This window comes from Puma concolor, chromosome F2 (genome assembly GCF_028749965.1).
Source record: "Puma concolor isolate L17-30 chromosome F2, mPumCon1.1.hap2, whole genome shotgun sequence".
Classification (NCBI taxonomy): domain Eukaryota; kingdom Metazoa; phylum Chordata; class Mammalia; order Carnivora; family Felidae; genus Puma; species Puma concolor.
In genome coordinates this window covers 19,782,995-19,803,399 of record NC_141684.1, presented here as the reverse complement: position 1 = coordinate 19,803,399, position 20,405 = coordinate 19,782,995, and the positions used below count along the sequence as shown (strand labels likewise).

At 39.6% G+C, this 20,405-nt stretch overlaps 1 protein-coding gene across 5 annotated transcripts in view; it reads left to right on the top strand.

The window, feature by feature from the left end:
* COL14A1 (collagen type XIV alpha 1 chain) overlaps positions 1–20,405 on the top strand; it is a 215,351-nt gene that overhangs the window by 26,033 nt on the left and 168,913 nt on the right. For all 5 annotated transcript variants that reach the window (XM_086695199.1, XM_086695201.1, XM_086695198.1 and 2 more), the window contains 2 exons: positions 1,766–1,909; positions 7,165–7,254. In XM_086695199.1, coding sequence (XP_086551325.1) covers positions 1,766–1,909; positions 7,165–7,254 — 234 coding nt within the window. The remainder of the gene's footprint in view (positions 1–1,765; positions 1,910–7,164; positions 7,255–20,405) is intronic.

The window sequence follows — 20,405 nt, the reverse complement described above, 5'->3', positions numbered from 1 at the left end:
TGGTATCTCCTTGATAAAACATAAACAGAGTAAATAAAGAGAGTAATAAACGCGTCTAGACACAAAATGTAGACATTTGAACACTGCAAGAGATGTTCCAAGTATTGTTTATATCAGTCTTTCCCAAAGCATGGTCCATGGTAATCTGAAAGATGCTACAGCTCTTATACAACCTAATGGTTTAATGGTCAAATATAGTTAAGAACTCCTGTCTTAAAGAGTTTAAAGCCTTTTTATTGCAAGATTCTCAAGGCCTTTAGTAAAATAATACACCCTATGCCTCTCAGAGTGGGGCTCTAATACAAAGTATCCTAAGACACTTTTTTTTTTTTTTTTAGTGATGCACACATTAAGAAAGATTTATTTGTAAGTATTTGTAGGAGATGAGTTTTAAACAATAGAACTTTGTGAAACCAGGTTTAACATCTCGGACATAAATGCATTTAAAGAAATGGGTTTTGGCAAGAGAAAGGTTTCAGATTTCAGACATAACATCATTAATTTTATGAGAATATGATTAAAATTTATTATAATCTGTGTTATGTTTAATTCATTCAGCAAATTTCAGATCCTTTTTGCTATTAGTGTTATTAGTGAGGCAGAGGTTTTAAATTTCTCCTTTCTCAGACTTAGTAAGTGCTATTAGAAATCAGAAAAGAAATCTATCTTTGGAATTTTGCATAAAAGTTGAATATTTAATCAACAGTATTTCCAAGAAAGCCTTAGATGTTAGTCTAATTTGATGGAGAGATCATGGAGGTTTGAAATCTTTTCATGAACCAAGCTAACTTTTAAGTAGCCAGGCAATGATTGGTTCCATCAACATCCTGAGCCAGTTATGCTCAGATTTGAGATAATTAAATTGCTAGTGCTTCAGGGATGCTCTGACTCAGTTTAGAGAGACTATAGCAAAAATTCCACTGTAGACAATGACATTCGGTCTGCCCATACCTTTCCGTGCACTTTTTTTTTTTTAACATTTATTTATTTTTGGGACAGAGAGAGACAGAGCATGAACGGGGGAGGGGCAGAGAGAGAGGGAGACACAGAATCGGAAACAGGCTCCAGGCTCTGAGCCATCAGCCCAGAGCCCGACGCGGGGCTCGAACTCACGGACCGCGAGATCGTGACCTGGCTGAAGTCGGACGCTTAACCGACTGCGCCACCCAGGCGCCCCATCCCTGCACTTTTAAGTGGAATTCTTTCCTTGAAGAATATATCTGATGGGAAGGGCTTACTGTCTTCTGATCCTGTACTATGACTTTCCCTAGCATATAAAAGCAATAATGCATTGTGATGAATGATTTTTCTGAAAATGTTTTGTCCTCTTTAGACAACTGTTTAAGTTATACAAAGAGTAGAGCTAAGAATGAGAAGGAACAGTATATTAAAGTTAAGTGCAATGTACATATGCACCATCGTATATATATATATATATTTTTTTTTTAATTTTTTTTCAACGTTTATTTATTTTTGGGACAGAGAGAGACAGAGAATGAACGGGGGAGGGGCAGAGAGAGAGGGAGACACAGAATCGGAAACAGGCTCCAGGCTCTGAGCCATCAGCCCAGAGCCTGACGTGGGGCTCGAACTCACGGACCGTGAGATCGTGACCTGGCTGAAGTCGGACGCTTAACTGACTGCGCCACCCAGGCGCCCCATCGTATATATTTTTAAATGTCTTGATTGCTTGATTAATAAATTTTCTTAATGTATACAGTTAACCTGTTTCTTAGTACTGATTTATCTTTCTGTTTTATTATAGGTGGAAAAACCAATCAATTGAATCTCCAGAACACTGCAACTAAAGCAATTATTCAAGGTCTTATGCCAGACCAGAATTATACGGTTCAAATTATTGCATACAGTAAAGACAAAGAAAGCAAGCCAGCCCAAGGCCAATTCAGAAGTACGTATTTACAGTTCTGAAAGTGTCAGCATGGGACTCTGTTCCAGCTCTGAGTTTGCCTATAGTAAACATTGTAACAGGTTAAAATTGGATTGTTTAGATTTGAAGAGATCTTGAAAAGCATTTTAGTACAATCTTCCATGAGTTCCTTCTGTCACTGATGCACCTCTGCTTCTCCCTTTACCCATTTCACTGCACGCCTACTTAAATCCGTTAATTTTTACTTTTTTTAAAGTTACATCACACTTTTTTTTTTAATGTTTGTTTATTTTTGAGAGAGAGAGAGAGAGAGAGAGAGCATGAGCAGGAGAGGGGCAGAGAGAGAGGGAGACACAGAATCCAAAGCAGGCTCCAGGCTCTGAGCTGTCAGCACAGAGCCCGATGTGGGGCTCGAACCCACGAACCACGAGATCATGACCTGAGCCAAAGTCAGACGCTTAAGCAACTGAGCCACCCAGGTGCCCCTAATTTTTACTTTTCAAATGCTCTTCCTAACACTGTTCCCTGAACCTTACCGAGACAACTCATCTACCCAGCACGTAGCAGGTGCTCAATAAATACTTACTGAGTGACTCAATAGATGATGCCTGTACCTTCTTTATAGTATCCCTAGCAAATGCCAGTCCAGCCTCTATGTAAACAGTCTATACAATAAGGAATTTAACTTTTTCTAATAATTAATCAGCTGATTTTTATCATCGGCCTGTTATGTGCCAAGTCCTATGACAAACAGATTTGTGAATATGGTAAGTATTGGCTAGAGACATACATTCAGGGCTCTGTGAAGGGAGGTGATCTCTCTGCCCCAATAATGGGCTAGGATGAGGGGATGGCTTCGTATTTGAGACAGTTCTCAAATAGTAAGTTGGGCAGCCAGGGAAAGGCAGGGCCTGCAGAGATATTCTAAGCAGGAGAGAAAGCTCCGAGGTAGCCCAATCCGTGTCTGCATTAGAAAGCCTTTCCTTATACTGAGTTTAAAAGTTGTTCATACAGACAGTGATTCTTCTTTCAGGAAGATACTCATTCATTCATTCATTCATTCACTGTTTTTTTTTTTATTTACCTAATATATACTGCATGACTACTAAGTGTCAGGCCCTATTTTAGGCACTGGGAACATGGCAGATCCCTTCCCCTGTGACCTTATATTCTCATGATCAGAGACCACAGCAACTCCCTCTTCCTGGGAGGGGCCATTTAAATGCGGACGGGAAAGTTTTGTGTATGGTGAATGCAAACAAAAGAGGCCTGTCCTAGTTAACTTTCTGTGTTACTTCATTGTTAATATAGGCTCTTTAAAAAATCCAACTTATTAAAGGATAATTTTAAACATTTTAAAAATCAGGATAGTTATAATAAATCCCTAAGTATCCATCAGTCACTTCAGCAGTGAGCCATTCATGGCCAGTCTTGTTTCATGTATTATCCCCCCACCCCACCACTCTGCCCTAATTTTGAAGCAAATCTAGACACTTCAAATAACAGTAGCTTTTAAAATCATGCCATTAGATTAATCCACAAATCTGGGAGGCTGTGGTTTCTAGAACTCTGTGTGTAGCAGTGTTCTATCTGGATTTTCTGCCCCTCTTTCCTTTTTTTTTCTTCCTCTTCTAAGTAATGTTTTAGGACATGTATTTTGTGATTTTTTTTTTTAATTAAAAAAAAACCTTTTTAAACCAGCTACCTCTTAAAACTTCTGAATAAAGACATTTGGTAAATCCACCTGTCAATAGGACAGGGAGATGTTTCAACATGCCATTCTTTTGAGATTCACATTGTCTGGAGCCTCTGGAAAAGGTTTTTATGTTATTTTCCATATAAATCAGTCTCTGTCTCCCTTTATGGCACCGTATTTCAGTTTCTGGCCTTGGACATTCCGAGTAAGCAAAATAACACTTCTTAAAATTTGTGAGAAGCAATAAAAAGACAAGGAGACATTTTATTTTAGGCTGAAGTTATTGCAATTGATTATTTCAGATAGTTCGCTGATTGAGCAGCATAAGAAACAGGTGACCTTAAAAAGCTTTCCCAGTAGCTATTTACTCAAAACACAAAAGGAAATGCAGTTAGGGGTCCCTGGATGACTCAGTCAGTTGAGTGTCTGACTCCTGATTTTGGCTCAGATCATGATCTCAAGATTCTGGGATCGAGCCCCACATCAGGCTCAGCACTGACAGCACAGAGCCTGCTTGAGATTCTCTCTCTCCCTCTCTTTCTGTTCCTTCCCTGCTCATGCACTCAATCTCTCTCTCTCAAAATAAATAAACATTTTAAAAGAAGGAAATGTTGGGGTGCCTGGGTGGCGCAGTGGGTTAAGCGTCCGACTTCAGCCAGGTCACGATCTCGCGGTCCGTGAGTTCGAGCCCCGCGTCAGGCTCTGGGCTGATGGCTCAGAGCCTGGAGCCTGTTTCCGATTCTGTGTCTCCCTCTCTCTCTGCCCCTCCCCCGTTCATGCTCTCTCTCTCTCTGTCCCAAAAATAAATAAAAAACAAAACAAAACAAAAAAAAAACGTTGAAAAAAAAAAGAAGGAAATGCAGTTTTCAGCTTGCGTAAACTGAAATAATCTTAGTGAGACAGTCTAACTAAGACTGTAGTGGGATAACTTATATGTAAGCAAATATATTTCTTAGCTGCGTTGTTTTTATTGTCAAGCTGGAGGGATTAGTTCTTCCCAAATAAAAGTTTGTAACAATGAAATTAAAATAACTTTGGTTGGTTTTCTTTTTTGTTTTGCTCCTTGTGAAATGGAGCTATCAGTCTGGTCTCCCCTCCCTGGAAGACTTTCATGGTTGGGTCCAAGAAAATGATCTAGACAAATGCTGTGCATATGGGTTTATTTTTTTTTTTTTAATTTTTTTTCAACGTTTTTATTTATTTTTGGGACAGAGAGAGACAGAGCATGAACGGGGGAGGGGCAGAGAGAGAGGGAGACACAGAATCGGAAACAGGCTCCAGGCTCCGAGCCATCAGCCCAGAGCCTGACGCGGGGCTCGAACTCACGGACCGCGAGATCGTGACCTGGCTGAAGTCGGACGCTTAACCGACTGCGCCACCCAGGCGCCCCATGGGTTTATAATTAGTGTAGAGACTTGAGGTCCTCATGAGTCCATCTTCTGAACACAGGGAAGCATGAGAAACAATATTTGGAGTTTGAAGATAGAAAAGCATGTCTGATTTGGTGTGTATATTTGGCCAAGCAAATCAAGCATGGCCTCAGTTTTCAGCAAATGGGAGTAATGATATATGCCTATTACTGTGTGGATTAACTCACTTCAGCACATACTAGGGGCAAGGTTGCTGTTGTTATGATTAATGCCACTTTGCTTATGACAGTCTGTTTTCCAATTTAGTCTGCCTCCTGCATGAGGAAGACAGCAGCTTGGTATGACATATGTATTACATCTTATATGTAACCTACGGGCAAAATTGAAAGATGACTGCTGTAGATAGATAGATAGATAGATAGATAGATAGATAGATAGATAGATATAGATATAGATCAGAATGGTTTATGGCTCTATTTGGCAAACTTTCTTTTTGGCCACCATTTTCCTGTCATTTTGGAATGACATTTTGTTAATCTCTGCCTACAAAATTGTGTTCATCTTTTCATCTTTCCAAGTCTGGCTTAAATGTCACCTTCTCTGTGAAGTTTCCATCAGTCTCCACCTCTGGAATTATTCTTTGCCAGATCTATTTCTGCTTCTATCACTACTCGGCACAATTGTTCTCACATTAAAGTTGCAGCCTTCTTTTACAGAATGTAAGCAATTTAAGCCATGGCCTATGGGTGGGTGGGGTTGAAGATGTAGATTTGGAAAATTTCCACAGGAGGGTGAGCATTACACTTGTGAGATGATAAAAGTGTAGGCAGGCTGTACGGAGATGCAAGGCAACTTTAGTATATGATCATGTTTCAGGAATGGAAAACAGAAAAAGGAGCCAAAAAATGAGAATGTAAAGGAGGGGTCTGAGGAGTACAAGAAAATCCAGGATAGTGCCTTTGTAAAAACTCACAAGGAGAAGAATTTACAGAAGAGGGTGTTCCAAAGTGGCCAAGACTCATAAAAAAGCCAGAGAGTGAGGTCTAAAAAAAAAAAAAAAGGATTTAGAAAATTAAAGGTTCAGTGGGAATAGCAGGATCAAGGCATCTTGTACTGTTATTTTTATTTTTATTTTTATTTTTATTTTTAATCTTGGAATTTAACCTCTAGGGTACCAGAAAGCCAAGGAAGGTTTCTAAGGAAACAAATAACAGAACTAGAGCAACATGACTTTGGCAGTTGGCAAGTCTCAAACTCTTTCAGCAAAGGGATCGAAGCCAGTAGAAAGAAGAGGAGGAGAGGAGGGAATGACAGAGATAGCATTAATGGAATAACACCTTAGAGAAAGCAGGAACAGTGGTTCGGAGAAAATCATTCCTTCCCCTCCATAGTCCACGGTGCAATAAATTTGCTGATTTCTTTGAAGTGAATGCAACAATTAAATGAAGTATCTCATCATAAAATAGCTTCTGCCTTTTCGTGGGGGTTTTATTTGTGCAGAAACTATCGCCATTGGTGGTGGTCTTGACTGACTCAAGCAAGTGAACGTGCCAAGCAATAGCAGGAAATGGCTGTGGAGTTTCAAGCAGTGGAAAGTGAAGCTATGAGGGAGTAGATTGGTACAGATGTATTAATTAATTCAGTATTAATTTTATACTGAAATTGACAAAGAAATACTACTATTTATTAGTAGGGACCCTTTTTTTTAAGTTTGAAAGAAAATTATTTTGGATTCTCCACCTTTTATCGCAAATAGCCCGACTCCAAATGAAGATATTTCTGGACATGATCTTCCTAGAACAAAGGCCAACTCACTGACCTTGTTCAGAGACCAGAAGACTTGGCTTGAATCCTGAGCCAACACTTTCTGGTTTTATGAAATATGTTTTAATTACTTAGTCCTTTGTTCCCTCATGTACAAAATGGGAGTAATCATGCTGATTTCATAGCAGTTGATGAAAGGTTGAATTTATTAGATACAGCTGCCCATAATGAGTCCTTGACCAAAGTAATTCCTTAGGTGTTTTCCACACCTTCCCATGACAAGGTTAAAATAAAATAGCAGTTCTAATCTTTGGGAGTGGAATTCTACCATGGAGCTAATTTCTACTTAATACTCTCAATACTTGCAAAGGTTTTAGTAAAACTCACTGAAAATTTTCTTTCAGACATTAACATAACATGTTGCTGTGTTTCTACTTTCCTTCCAGTTAAAGATTTGGAAAAAAGAAAGGATCCAAAACCCAGAGTCAAGATTGTGGATAAAGGAAATGGGAACAAACCATCTCCACCAGAAGAAGGTCAGATTATTTTTTTTGTTTGCTTATTTTGGCAGTTGAGTTTTAATAACACAAGCAATACACACATACCTGGCCGTCGCCCCATCAGAAGAGTGCAGATCTGATATGGAACTCTCCTTCATCCCCATGTCACTCCTGCCTTCCTCACTTGTAGAAACTGTCAGCACTTTTCTCTCACTTCCTCTCCATCTTTTAGTACATCACCAGGTTCTTGTGGGTTTTTTTTTTTTTTTTTTTTTTATTGAAATACTGACAGAATCTGTTCATTTCTTTCCATGTCAAATGCCATTTCTTTTCTGGTGTACAGGAATATTTAGCAAAATCTCTATTCATTTTCTACCCAGAAGTTTGAGCAATCTTTTCTTTTTTTTTTTTTTTTTTTTAAATTTTTTTTTTTTTCAAATGTTTATTTATTTTTGGGACAGAGAGAGACAGAGCATGAACGGGGGAGGGGCAGAGAGAGAGGGAGACACAGAATCAGAAGCAGGCTCCAGGCTCTGAGCCATCAGCCCAGAGCCTGACGCGGGGCTTGAACTCCCGGACCGCGAGATCGTGACCTGGCTGAAGTTGGACGCTTAACCGACTGCGCCACCCAGGCGCCCCTGAGCAATCTTTTCAAAAACAAATCTGAACTTATGCTCTCCCCACACACATCTTAAAACCCATTCAGTGGCTTCCAACTGCTCTTAGGATACAGGCCAGAAGTTTTAACTAGACCTCCAAGCCCTGCCTACCCTTGGAACCTACCTGTATCTTCCTCTCCTTCCTCATGTAACAGCTCACTGCTTTCTAGCCCTGCCGGCTCTCTTTCAGATCCTTTAAAGATCTGGTCTCTCTCTGCTGCACTGTCTGCATAAGATACTCTCCCCATCACTATGCTGCTTAAATACGTCCCCTTCTTCCTGCAAAGCTCAGTTCGATCTCCTTCTTCACATGCCCTTATACAACAACTAGCTTTCCTTCATAGCATTTTATATTTACTTATAATTTGTTTTTTTTAATATTTACTTATAATTTGAATGTCTTTTCCACTAGACTGTAAGATCTGAGAGAACAACGATTTGTCTGTTTTTGCTCTTCACTGACTCCTCAGTATCTAGAACTGAGTATCTAGTAATTTCTGATACATAACAGGCATCTAAGTAAAGATTCACTGAATGCAAAGATACGTAAATGGTCTACTAAAAATGTAGAATACTAATGGATAAAAAATATTGTCACCCAGCAATAAACACTCAGTGTTTATTTTCATCCTTTGGCATATGACTTTTCAGTCACTTTTCTGTGAATATACAGACACATATGCAGAGCCTGCCATATTGTATTTCTTATTCTGTGCATTGACAAAACTTTCCATGTGACTGCATATAGGAGGTATGACAGCCTAGTGGCAAATTGCATCAGCATGCCATTTACCTGCCTGAATTCAAAGCCTGCCTTTGCCTTAAGTTTGAGTGATTCATACTGGTTATACTAAATTCTTTCCTTTTTTTTTTTTTTTTAAATTTTTTTATTTTTCAACGTTTATTTATTTTGGGGACAGAGAGAGACAGAGCATGAACGGGGGAGGGGCAGAGAGAGAGGGAGACACAGAATCGGAAACAGGCTCCAGGCTCTGAGCCATCAGCCCAGAGCCTGACACGGGGCTCGAACTCACGGACCGCGAGATCGTGACCTGGCTGAAGTCGGACGCTTAACCGACTGCGCCACCCAGGCGCCCCTCCTTTTTTTTTTTTTTTAATGTTTATTGATTTTTGAGAGAGAGAGAGCAAGCAGGAGAGGGGCAGAGAGAGAGGGAGACACAGAATCTGAAGCAGGCTCCAGGCTCTGAGCCGTCAGCACAGAGCTCAACATGGGGCTCGAACTCACAAACTGTGAGATCATGACCGGAACTGAAATCAAGAGTCGGACACTCAATTGACAGAGCCACCCGAGTGCCCCCAATTTTTTTTTCTTGTTTTTTTTTTAAATACATTTTTCCCCTCTGCTGGACTTAAAGTCCTTTTGTATTTTTTTATATGGTTATAATTAAATTTTAACATACATATAAAATTAAAAGCTAAAACTAATCCATATCTTTACTCTTTCCTAACCAATACAAAATTCTGTAATACTTTAACTTCAACTATCCGTCTCCTGTATTTTACACCACTCAAGGCAGATACATTAAATTTAGCTTCTTTTTTTGCCTCATGAAGTATGCAGTTTAAAATAATTATTATTTTAACAGTCAGGGTTTGTCCAGATATCAAGATTTCCCATGTTTATGAATTTATTTGCTCATCATTCCATCTTGTATCTCTGATACAGAGAGAGGAACTCTGTTGGTAAACTCAATTTTATTCATACAAAAATATGTTCATCTCCCACTTGGTGTTGAAAGATTAGCTGTCGTCTCCGGTTATTTAGAAGATGTGTCACTATCTTCTGGCTCCTGTTTTTGACAAGCCTGTTGTTAGTCTAAATATTATTCCTTTTCAGGTAGTTTCTCTTTTCTCTCCAGATGCCTTTCAGACATTCTGCCCTTTTTCTTTGGTGTTCTCTTGTTTCACTATAATAACCTAATTACAGATTTCTTTGTGCTCCCAGAACTAAGAGCTCTATCTTTCACCAGCTTTGAAAACTACTTAACGTTTAGCGCATCAAATATTTTTTTCTCAGTTATCTATTCCTTTTTCTCTCCTTTCTTTCTCTGTATTTAAATTAGATTTATCATAGATACTCTCCTCCAATTATCTATATCTCTTCATTTTCATATTTTCTACCTCTGTGACTTTATCAGTGACGTTTTGGATAACTTCCTTTGCTTTCTATTAGTGCACTAATTATCTCTTTTTCTTTTTCAAATCTGCTTTTTAATGTGTACTTTCCAATGAATAAATCTTTCATTTCTAGAAATTGTATTTAGTTCTTTAATAAATTTGCTAATAATTTTTATGGTAGTTTGTTCTATTTTAGTGCTTTAAAATTATTACAATATTTCTTTAAAAAAATTTTTTTAAGTTTATTTTGAGACAGAGAGAGAGCATGAGCAGGGGAGGGGCAGAGACAGAGGGAAAGAGAGAATCCCAAGCAGACTCTGCACCACCAGCCCAGAGCCCAATGCAGGGCTTGAACCCATGAATCATGAGATCATGACCTGAGCTGAAACCAACTGTCAGACTCTTAACTGACTGAACCACCCAGGAACCCCGAATTATTACAATATTTCAAAAATGTTTCTTTTATATTCTGAGCCCAATAATTATATTATCTAAAGTATTTTGGAGCTAAATTCTTCTTTTCTTTTTTTATTCTGGTTTTCATTCATGGTGCTTGTTTTCTTGTTTGATGTGTCACATTGGTTTGTGAGCTCATTTGTGGGAATTCTTCACAGTATGGTTTAGGGGTGTGCCTTTCCAGAGAGGTACCCTTAGGTAGTAACTATTTATGTTAATTTCTTATCTTAGAACACTCAGAATTTGTCCATGGTTACAAATTCATAGGAGAGACACTTTTCTTCCACATAGAGCTTAGGCCAATACAAGCTCTTTGTTATTGCCCTTGCTGGAAAGTAGATATTTTTCTAGTCCATCATTTCACTAAGGGAATAGCCTTTTGAGGGTGCTTCCTTTACTTGGGAAGTATCAATTTCAACCCCCCCACATAGAATGCATGCAAGGTCTTGTTCTTATATGAGTATTAAAGCTGAACTTCTTGACTTGCAAATTCCTGGTTGATATGAAATCTATCAGATATATATTTCTCGTTACAATAAATAATTTGTGAGAAGAGATTTTTGAGACTATGCATATGTTGCTTTTCTCATTAAATTTTTACCCACTTGTTTTAACATTCATTGATGATTCTTGCCTCAATCAGTTACTACTATAGTGTTTATAAAAATGGTAATTTTCTGCACTCCATTGTTTACATGTATTAGCTGGCTTTCTACTGTAACGGCTATCTTTCCCTTTGCCCACATATATTTGTCTATTTGTATCAAAATGGACTCATGGATTCTTATTTTATGGGATGGATTAAAATCCATTACTATCATTATTTATTTTGATGCTCAAATTCTTCCAGATTTGTTCAGTGGGAGCTATTTCAAGCTGTGCTCTATGCCTATCATTCTTTAAGCTTTTCTTACTTTATGGCACCAACCTTACATTGCAGAGTCTTCTTGTATTTTTTCTGTCCTGCTCTGAAATCAATCAGTAATTCAAGAAATTCTGGTTTCTTTTCATAGAATGGTATTTAGATACCAAGATGTGGGCACTAGATGTGCTCATTGCTTCTAGGTTGTTATTGTTTCTAGGTCCTCTTAGCTGAGAGTACACATGCACTGCACACACACACTCCTCTGTTTATCTATCATCTGTCTTAAAGCTACAACTTGTATCTACTTTAGACTGATATCACGGGGTTCATTCTAGCCCCTCCCCTTTCCATATTTATAATCCCTTTGCAAGGGATTTGGGAAACATGGCTCCCAAAATCTTAAATATATCTGCTTATATGCTCAGTCATAAAAGTCATTTTAGAATTTCTAATCTATACACATTGTAAAAAATATCTGTTAATTAGAGTTCAATATTTGCCTTTAGTGTGGGTCTACAATAAAACAAACATCTGTGTTCAAAAGGATCTTAGGTTAGTTCTTTTCTTCCATATTCACTGTGGTTTTGTTATTCATTTTTTTTTTTTTTTCAAAAATTTTTTTTTTTCAACGTTTATTTATTTTTGGGACAGAGAGAGACAGAGCATGAACAGGGGAGGGGCAGAGAGAGAGGGAGACACAGAATCGGAAACAGGCTCCAGGCTCTGAGCCATCAGCCCAGAGCCCGACGCGGGGCTCGAACTCACAGACCGTGAGATCGTGACCTGGCTGAAGTCGGACGCTTAACCGACTGCGCCACCCAGGCGCCCCAATTGTTATTCATTTTTAATACAGCTAGGTTAATTTATGAGTATGTAAAACACTAATGTGGTTCCAAGAGCAAAAAAAAAAAAAAAATTATACAAAAGGTAACACTCAAAAGAAGTATCAGTCCCCTTTTTTCATCTACCTAGCTTTACTCACCCATTCTAAGTAACCAAATTCATTAGTTTTGGATTTGTCTTTCTTATTCATTTTTGAAAAGAGAGATTTGTAAATATTTTTATGGAGGATTCTACATGTAAGCTCTTAGCTGAGTTTTAGCTTAGCATTCTTCACCATGCAGTGCTTAAAGAATGGCACTCAAGGTGAGATCTATCTTCCATCCATGGATTAGAGTTGGTCCCAGAATTTAGGTATAACTAGATATTACTAAATATCCTAAGTTCTTCATTTTTTCCCCTGATTCCCCTTCCTCCTGCCCTTCTAAAATCAAGGATTAAATGAAGTGAATTAAATACAGGAAAATGGACAATGAAACAGTAAGAGTAATGTGGACACCTGTTTTGATAACTGTAAATGAACATCTGGAGGACTGGTCCTTCAGCAAAGCATTTGCTTTACTCACTAAACATGATTTTTTTTTTTTTTTTAATTTTTTTTTCAACGTTTATTTATTTTTGGGACAGAGAGAGACAGAGCATGAACGGGGAAGGGGCAGAGAGAGAGGGAGACACAGAATCGGAAACAGGCTCCAGGCTCTGAGCCATCAGCCCAGAGCCTGACGCGGGGCTCGAACTCACGGACCGCGAGATCGTGACCTGGCTGAAGTCGGACGCTTAACCGACTGCGCCACCCAGGCGCCCCTAACTAAACATGATTATGGAAGGACCTTCCCTTAGCCCACTGTCAGGCAGAAGCTGTTTCAAGGTCTTTACTGCAGTGATCAGGACGTGGGCTTAGGCAAACACTCTCAGCAGTTTTGTGGAAACAAAGATGGCTTCCTCTTTTAGGCAGGGGCTCCTGTGAGGTGTGTGCAGAGACAGTGTGGATTCTGAGGGCACTGGCTGTGGAGAATTGTCTTAAGACATAAATTGTAAACAGTAGTGACAGTCCAGGCCAGAGTTAGGGCTCCCAGGAGATTGAGGAGGAGCGTTCATGGGGCCCACTGGCAACAAGGCCTTCCCCACCCAAGTGTTAACGTACCACTTGCCACAGCCCCTCTTCTAAATGTGCTAGCCCCAGAATTCACGTTGAACTGTGTTGCTGTTTGTTCTATTTATGGTCTACAATTTTTGGTACAAGAGTTGACATTGATAGTGGCTGAGATACAATCAGACATATTTCACATAATTTAGAATTTTAGTTTCAAGGGTTAAGAGCCTTAACAGAAGCTGCTGTGCAGTGAAATAGTTACATGTTTTCAATCTACTGTACGTTTCTTCAATAATCCAAAGCAAACTCCCAAACAAAAGTGGTATTTGCCTTTAAGCATAATATTGGCATTTTTGCCTCAACAGCTATTTCTCCATTGTCCAAACAGCTTTCTTCAGTTATTTTTGGTGTTTTGAACAAGAATGCGGAGCCCAACTGAAAAAGATTATGAAACAGATAGGAAAAGTCACATAAAGTTCCCCCCCCCTTAATGGTTTTTAAAGGATCTGACCCTCTTTGTTTTCTTTTAATAAAAAAAAATTATTTTAAGTTTTTTACAATGAGAAGATAAAGGTAAAGTCTTTTTTTTCCTTAGGAAAAAATATGAGCTGAGCACAAGTTACTCTTCCAATGATTGGCAAACTATGGCTCGCAGTCCAAGTGCATCCTCTGTTTTGTTACACCGTATAAGGGTTTATTGGCATACAGCTATGCTCAATCTTTTACATATGGTCTATAGCTGCTTTCCTGCAAAACCAGAGTTGAGCAGATAGAACAAGTATCATAGGACCTGCAAAGACTAAAAGATTTTCTACCCTGCCCTTTTCATAAAATGATCGCTGTTCCTTGCTTTTGAATGTGCTGGAACAGAATCACTTGATGAACTGAGTAATTTATCGCTTTTCTGAGGAGTGCTGGTCTGTGTTGGTATTTTCAATAAGAATTGCATAGGATGGGGTACCTGGGTGGCTCAGCTGGTTAAGCGTCTGACTCTTGATCTTGGCTCAGGTCATGTTTGTGAGATAGAGCCCCACATCGAGCTCTGCACTGACAGGGCAGAGCTGCTTGGGGTTCTCTCTCTCCCTTTCTCTCTGCCCTTCCCCCACTCTTTCTCTCATGCATGCTCTCTTTCTCTCTCTCAAAATAAATAAATAAACTTAAAAAAAAAGAATTGCATAGGATGTGCTCTTATATATAAACCTTCAGTGGATCCTACTTCTCCTACAATCACATTTGACCTCTTAAAATCTGAAACATGACAACTCCCAAAATTTAGTTGTGAGGACTAAATTTGTTAGCATGCATGAAGTGCCTAGAACATAGTAAGTGCTACATAAGTATTTGCTACTGATATTGCAATGTATAATTTGCATGAATCAATATAATCACAGACCAAACTTTTATGTTATTGATTTAATAATAAATGCATAGAGGAGGTTTGGTGATTACCCCTTAGTGCTGAGCACTGAGTTAGGCACTGAGACTTAACTAGTGATCACAGTTGAAAGGATTCTACCCTCAGTCCACTCATGTAGTCTGGCAGGGACTCAGCACTCTTGGAGAAGAGTCACTTTTGCCTTGGGTATCATCATTATGGTTGAACAATAGCCAGGGCTCACGATTGTTCTGAAGGTATGTTATTACTAGGACCACCTATTTCCCATTAATAGTTTCATGATTTCTGGGCTCACTGTTAAGAGATAAATTTGAAATGTTAACACCTTTTCCACCAGTTATTCTGGGTCTTAGATCTGCCAAACCCAGGATTCTGAGTTCAGTTCAACAGGAGTGGGGATGTGAATTTTGGTAAGTGAGAAGATCAGCCACAGTATGGGAGAATGGGTGGGGTGTGTAGGTTAATGCTGGCTACATCTTTACTCTTAGAGATTAGAGGGAATGGATTGGGTCCATTCATAAACTGGACACTGGAGTTAGGTTGTGGGCTGGAATTCGTGCGTTTAAGTATTTAGGAGGGTGCCTGACCCCCAGAGCATGCTCTGTAGATATTCCTCTTCCTCTTCCTTTTCCTTCTTGTGCTTCACTATCCTCTGACTCCTTTTCATTTTTCTCGTTATTGTTATAATTACTATTATCTAGACAGTGGATATAGTGTATCAGCAACAGCACTAGGGTGGACTAGAATATCTCTGCTCATAAGCATAGAGAGAATTTGAGGAAGCACCTCTGTCTATCTGTGCCTGTGCCGAGTGGGGGGAAATGTCTTGAGAATTCATAACGATGGGCCCATACCGTGTTCAAATTAAGCATTCAAATTTACCTTCCTCACATGCTCTGGGAACCTTCCATTCAAGAGATTAATGTAAAAAATTGCTCAGCATTAGTAAAAGTAGGGTACCTGGCAGAAGTAGACACAAAATCACATTTGAGGCACATATGTATGACTCAAATTCCAAAGATTGCCACAGATACAGCAATGCCAAGAAAGAGCTCAGAATCCAAACTTGTGAAGCATAGAAGTAAACCATGTGCTATGAATAACAATCAGAAGACACAGAAAGGGTGGTCTCAGAATCCCAGGGGTTTCAATTGTGGAATGATTACATATGGACTATAAAATAAACAATATTATTAAAGTCATAGAAATATTAAAAATGAGAGAAGAAGAGATTGAGAGACTATGAAAAAGAGAATATCTGGATTTGAGAAGTGATCAAATAGAAGATAAAGAATTGTGAAGAGCATAAATGGGTAGCCATACCCTGAATCGTGTTGGGGAATCTTTGACCAGAGTCAAAGATAAGACTTTGAGAGACAAAATCGGAATGAGGAGGGGTGAAGGGACTGGTTGAAGCCATTTCTAAATGACAGAGAACTAGCTGCGTGCTGTGGTATGTTCTTCAGGGTTTTTTGTATATTAGATACACCACTCTTTTTAAAAAATGATGTTAAGTAATTTTATTTATTAACTCATTCAGAAAAAGGTTGAGAAGTTTAGCAAGTTCAGCTTGCTCAATAAACTGGTGACCTGTGTTTGAGGAAGAAAAGAATTATTGTATTAATTTTAAAATAAATCCTGATCTGTTACAACTGTGTAATAGAAAAGCTGTGATATAATTATGGCCCTGTTTCTCCTCACTTCGCTCTAAGCATTTCGTAGCATTTCATGGAAGCACAGAACAAGCAAAGATAGTCTATGAAGCACGAGGCGTTAGACACATCATAGGTTTCTGGAGTCTGCATAACATGCTCAGAGGAGATGTCAGAAGTTGATATGAATTGCTTCCCAGTCTGAGGTTTCAGAGAAGAAATAAAAAACATTTTCATCAGAATACTTTTTTCTTCCCATACTGAACCTTCCTTTTTCCATCTTGTTTTCCTTTTTACTTACTGAGATCACTATGACTTAGAATACAGCACAAAAGCTTTGTGGTCAGACATCTCTTGATGTAAAATCTTCCCTGGCTTGTTACCTAGGTCTGCAGCCTTAGGCACACAGCAGTGCGCCCTTATCTGCAGGAGACGCGTTCCAATACCCCCAGTGGGTGCCTGAAAGCACAGACAGTACCAAACTCTCTACATCTGATGCTTTTTCCTATATATGCACACCTATGATAAAGTTTAATTTGTAAATTAGGCACAGTAAGAGATCAACAACAATAACTACTAATAAAAGAGAACAATTATATGGGGCGCCTGGGTGGCGCAGTCAGTTAAGCATCTGACTTCAGCCAGGTCACGATCTCGCAGTTCGTGAGTTCGAGCCCCGCGTCAGGCTCTGGGCTGATGGCTCAGAGCCTGGAGCCTGTTTCCAATTCTGTGTCTCCCTCTCTCTCTGCCCCTCCCCCGTTCATGCTCTGTCTCTCTCTGTCCCAAAAATAAATAAAAAAAAAGTTGAAAAAAAAAAATTAAAAAAAAAAAAAAGAGAACAATTATAACAACATATTGTCATAAAAGTGCTGTGAATGTGGTCTCTCTTTCTCCCTCCAAATTACCCTGGTGTCCTGTTCTCATTTTCTTCCTGGGACGATGTGTGATGATAGCATGGCCGCCCACGTGGTGAGATGAAGGGAAGGGGATGACGTGTAATGAAGTGATAGGCTGTTGTTGACCTTCTGATGATACCTCAGAGGGATGATCGTCTTCTAGACCGAGTTGACCTCAGGGATAAAGGAGGACCATGGATAAGGGAGGACTACTCCATTAACCTCCCTAAGCCCTAGTTTCTTCACCGGAAAAAGCAGCATAGTAGTCAAAATAAGCATATACCTAGTTGTGAGAATGAAATGCTAGCACATATATGACATGCCTGGGCACTTAAGGAATGTCAGGTTCTACCCCATTTTCCATTTCCTTTTTTAAAAAGTGTATTTATTTATTTGGAGAGGAGAGAGAGAGAGAGAGAGAGAGAGAGAGAGAGAGAGAGAGAATGAGAAGGGGTAGGGAAGAGAGAGAGGGAGAGAGAGAATCCTTAACAGGCTCCACTCCACTCTGTCAGCACAGAGCCCGACTCGGGACTCAATCCCACAAACCATGAGATCATGGCCTGGGCCAAAATCAAGAGTCGGACGCTTAGCCAACTGAGCCACCCAGGTACCCTTCCATTTATTTTTATTATTATTATTTTAATGTCTTGATTTCAAGGAGAAAATAGCATACAGAATGCAACAGTGTATCTTACATGATCAACAACTATTTGTTGAATATTTGGATGTGGCTTCTTTGAGACTCAAGGAGTCACAATTCTGTGGAGAAGATTAAGAAAAACTGCGTTAATGAAAAGAATGTTTTTATCACAAAAAAGGCAGAAAGTTGATTTCTGTTTTTCTCCTTGATGTGAAGCATTACAATTCATGTTTTCAGGAATTCAGAGAGACATGAGGCAGAATCAGTCACTCAGAAAATAATCATTGAACACCTGCAAAGTACATTATACCTGTACATGAAATGACAAGATTTCCTGAGGGCAAGGGGATGAGCTTCACCTCTCAATATACTTCAAGTTTTCTTAGTCTTCCCTTCCCCAGTACTTAATAAGCCATTTTAGAAGGATTTTGACACCTTGTCTGTGGGCTGTTGGCCTCCAGCAACTTTTACCATTCTTAGCCTGTGAATTCTCCAGTGGTAAGAAATCATAGTTTTTCCTTAAATAAGTTTTCAAATGTCCTCATTTTTAAAATTTTTTTTTTCAACGTTTTTATTTTATTTTTGGGACAGAGAGAGACAGAGCATGAACGGGGGAGGAGCAGAGAGAGAGGGAGACACAGAATCGGAAACAGGCTCCAGGCTCCGAGCCATCAGCCCAGAGCCTGATGCGGGGCTCGAACTCACGGACGGCGAGATCGTGACCTGGCTGAAGTCGGACGCTTAACCGACTGCGCCACCCAGGCGCCCCTCAAATGTCCTCATTTTTAAGAGCTAGTAATGTGTGTGTGTGTATACACACACATACACACACATATATAAATATATATACACACAATTTATACACACACACACACACACACAGAGACAATTTTTCCATCGGGCACCACTATGGGCACTGCTATAGATTTTGGCAGTCTGTCCCCCTTAGGAATGCTTGGACTCATGTGATCAATACCTTCCTTCTTGTCTAAGGATTTTGTGTTAAACATCTTATTTCTATACTTGCAGTCCTGTTGAGCAGGTGTTTTGACCTTAGAAATTACAAGATGTCAGGATCTGTTCTTTATGGATGAATCGGAATTACAGGGATGATTGAGTTATTGCAATTTTTCAGAAAAGCAACAACCAAAGTAAACACATACCCAAATCATGTCGTACTATCTACAGAGGTGAAAATAAAAGAGAAGGTAATACACTGGCTTCTGAGGTTGAGCAAGTTTTATTTTTAAACCAAGATAGTAAGGTGAAATAGCCTCTCTTGGGTCAGTATTATCTTGGAAAAATCAGGAAATAACCAGGTAATTGTACAAATAAGTTTTAGAGTAAACTCTATATAAAAGTATTTTAAAAGGACCATATATTTTCACTGGAAGTAAAACCTATTTTAAGTATTTTGCATTGGGGTAAGTAAAGCTTGGAGAAGGTAGTGGGAAGAAATGGTGGGGGGCAAGTGGAGAGATAAAAATTGAGGCAAAAGTCTCAGAGATGCAACTGTTTTGTGGGGAAAGAAGGGTAATTTTATTGGGATGAAGAGTGAGATAAATATGGATAGGTCAAGTGGATTTGAATTATGGAAGGTTTTGAAGAGTACAATGAATAGTTTAGGTTTAATTTGGGAGGTGAGGGAGGGAAGAAATAATCTTAAAATTTAGAATTGGGAGGTACTTTGAGAGCCATTTAGGTCAATCAGTTGAGAGGTTGGTTGAGACTCCTTGGTCATGCCTTTGAAGGTTGACCTGCACCTGCTTTTATTGACAGAGATCTGTGGAGGATCTCTGTCTTTCCCAAGGCAGTATCTATGGAAATCTTGACCGTTAAAAAGTGTTTTCTTTCTTTTTTTTAAGTTCATTTATTTATTTTTGAGGTGTGTGTGTGGGGGGGGGGGTGGGAGGATGAACAATCGGAGGAGGGACAGAGAGAGAGGGAGACACAGAATCCGAAGCAGGTTCCAGGCTCTGAGCTGTCAGCACAGAGCCTGATGCGGGGCTTGAACTCACGAACCGCGAGATCATGATCTGAGCCGAAGTTGGACGCTCAACCGACTGAGCCACCCAGGCGCCCCTATTTAAAATTTTTTTTAACGTTTATTTATTTTTGAATGACAGAGACAGAGCACGAATGCAAGAGAGGCAGAGAGAGAGGGAGATACAGAATCCGAAGCAGGCTCCAGGCTCTCAGCCGTCAGCACAGAGCCTGACACAGGGCTCAAACCCATGGACCGTGAGATCATGATCTGGGCTGAAGCCAGACCCTTAACCGACTGAGCCACCCAGGCACCCCAAAAGTTCTTTCTTGAATTGAGTTGAATCTGTCTCCTGTGGGCATACAGAACACTCCTAATCCCCCTTTTGTATGTCAGTCATTTAAATAGTTGAAGACAGGGGCGCCTGGGTGGCGCAGTCGGTTAAGCGTCCGACTTCAGCCAGGTCACGATCTCGCGGTCCGTGAGTTCGAGCCCCGCATCGGGCTCTGGGCTGATGGCTCAGAGCCTGGAGCCTGTTTCCGATTCTGTGTCTCCCTCTCTCTCTGC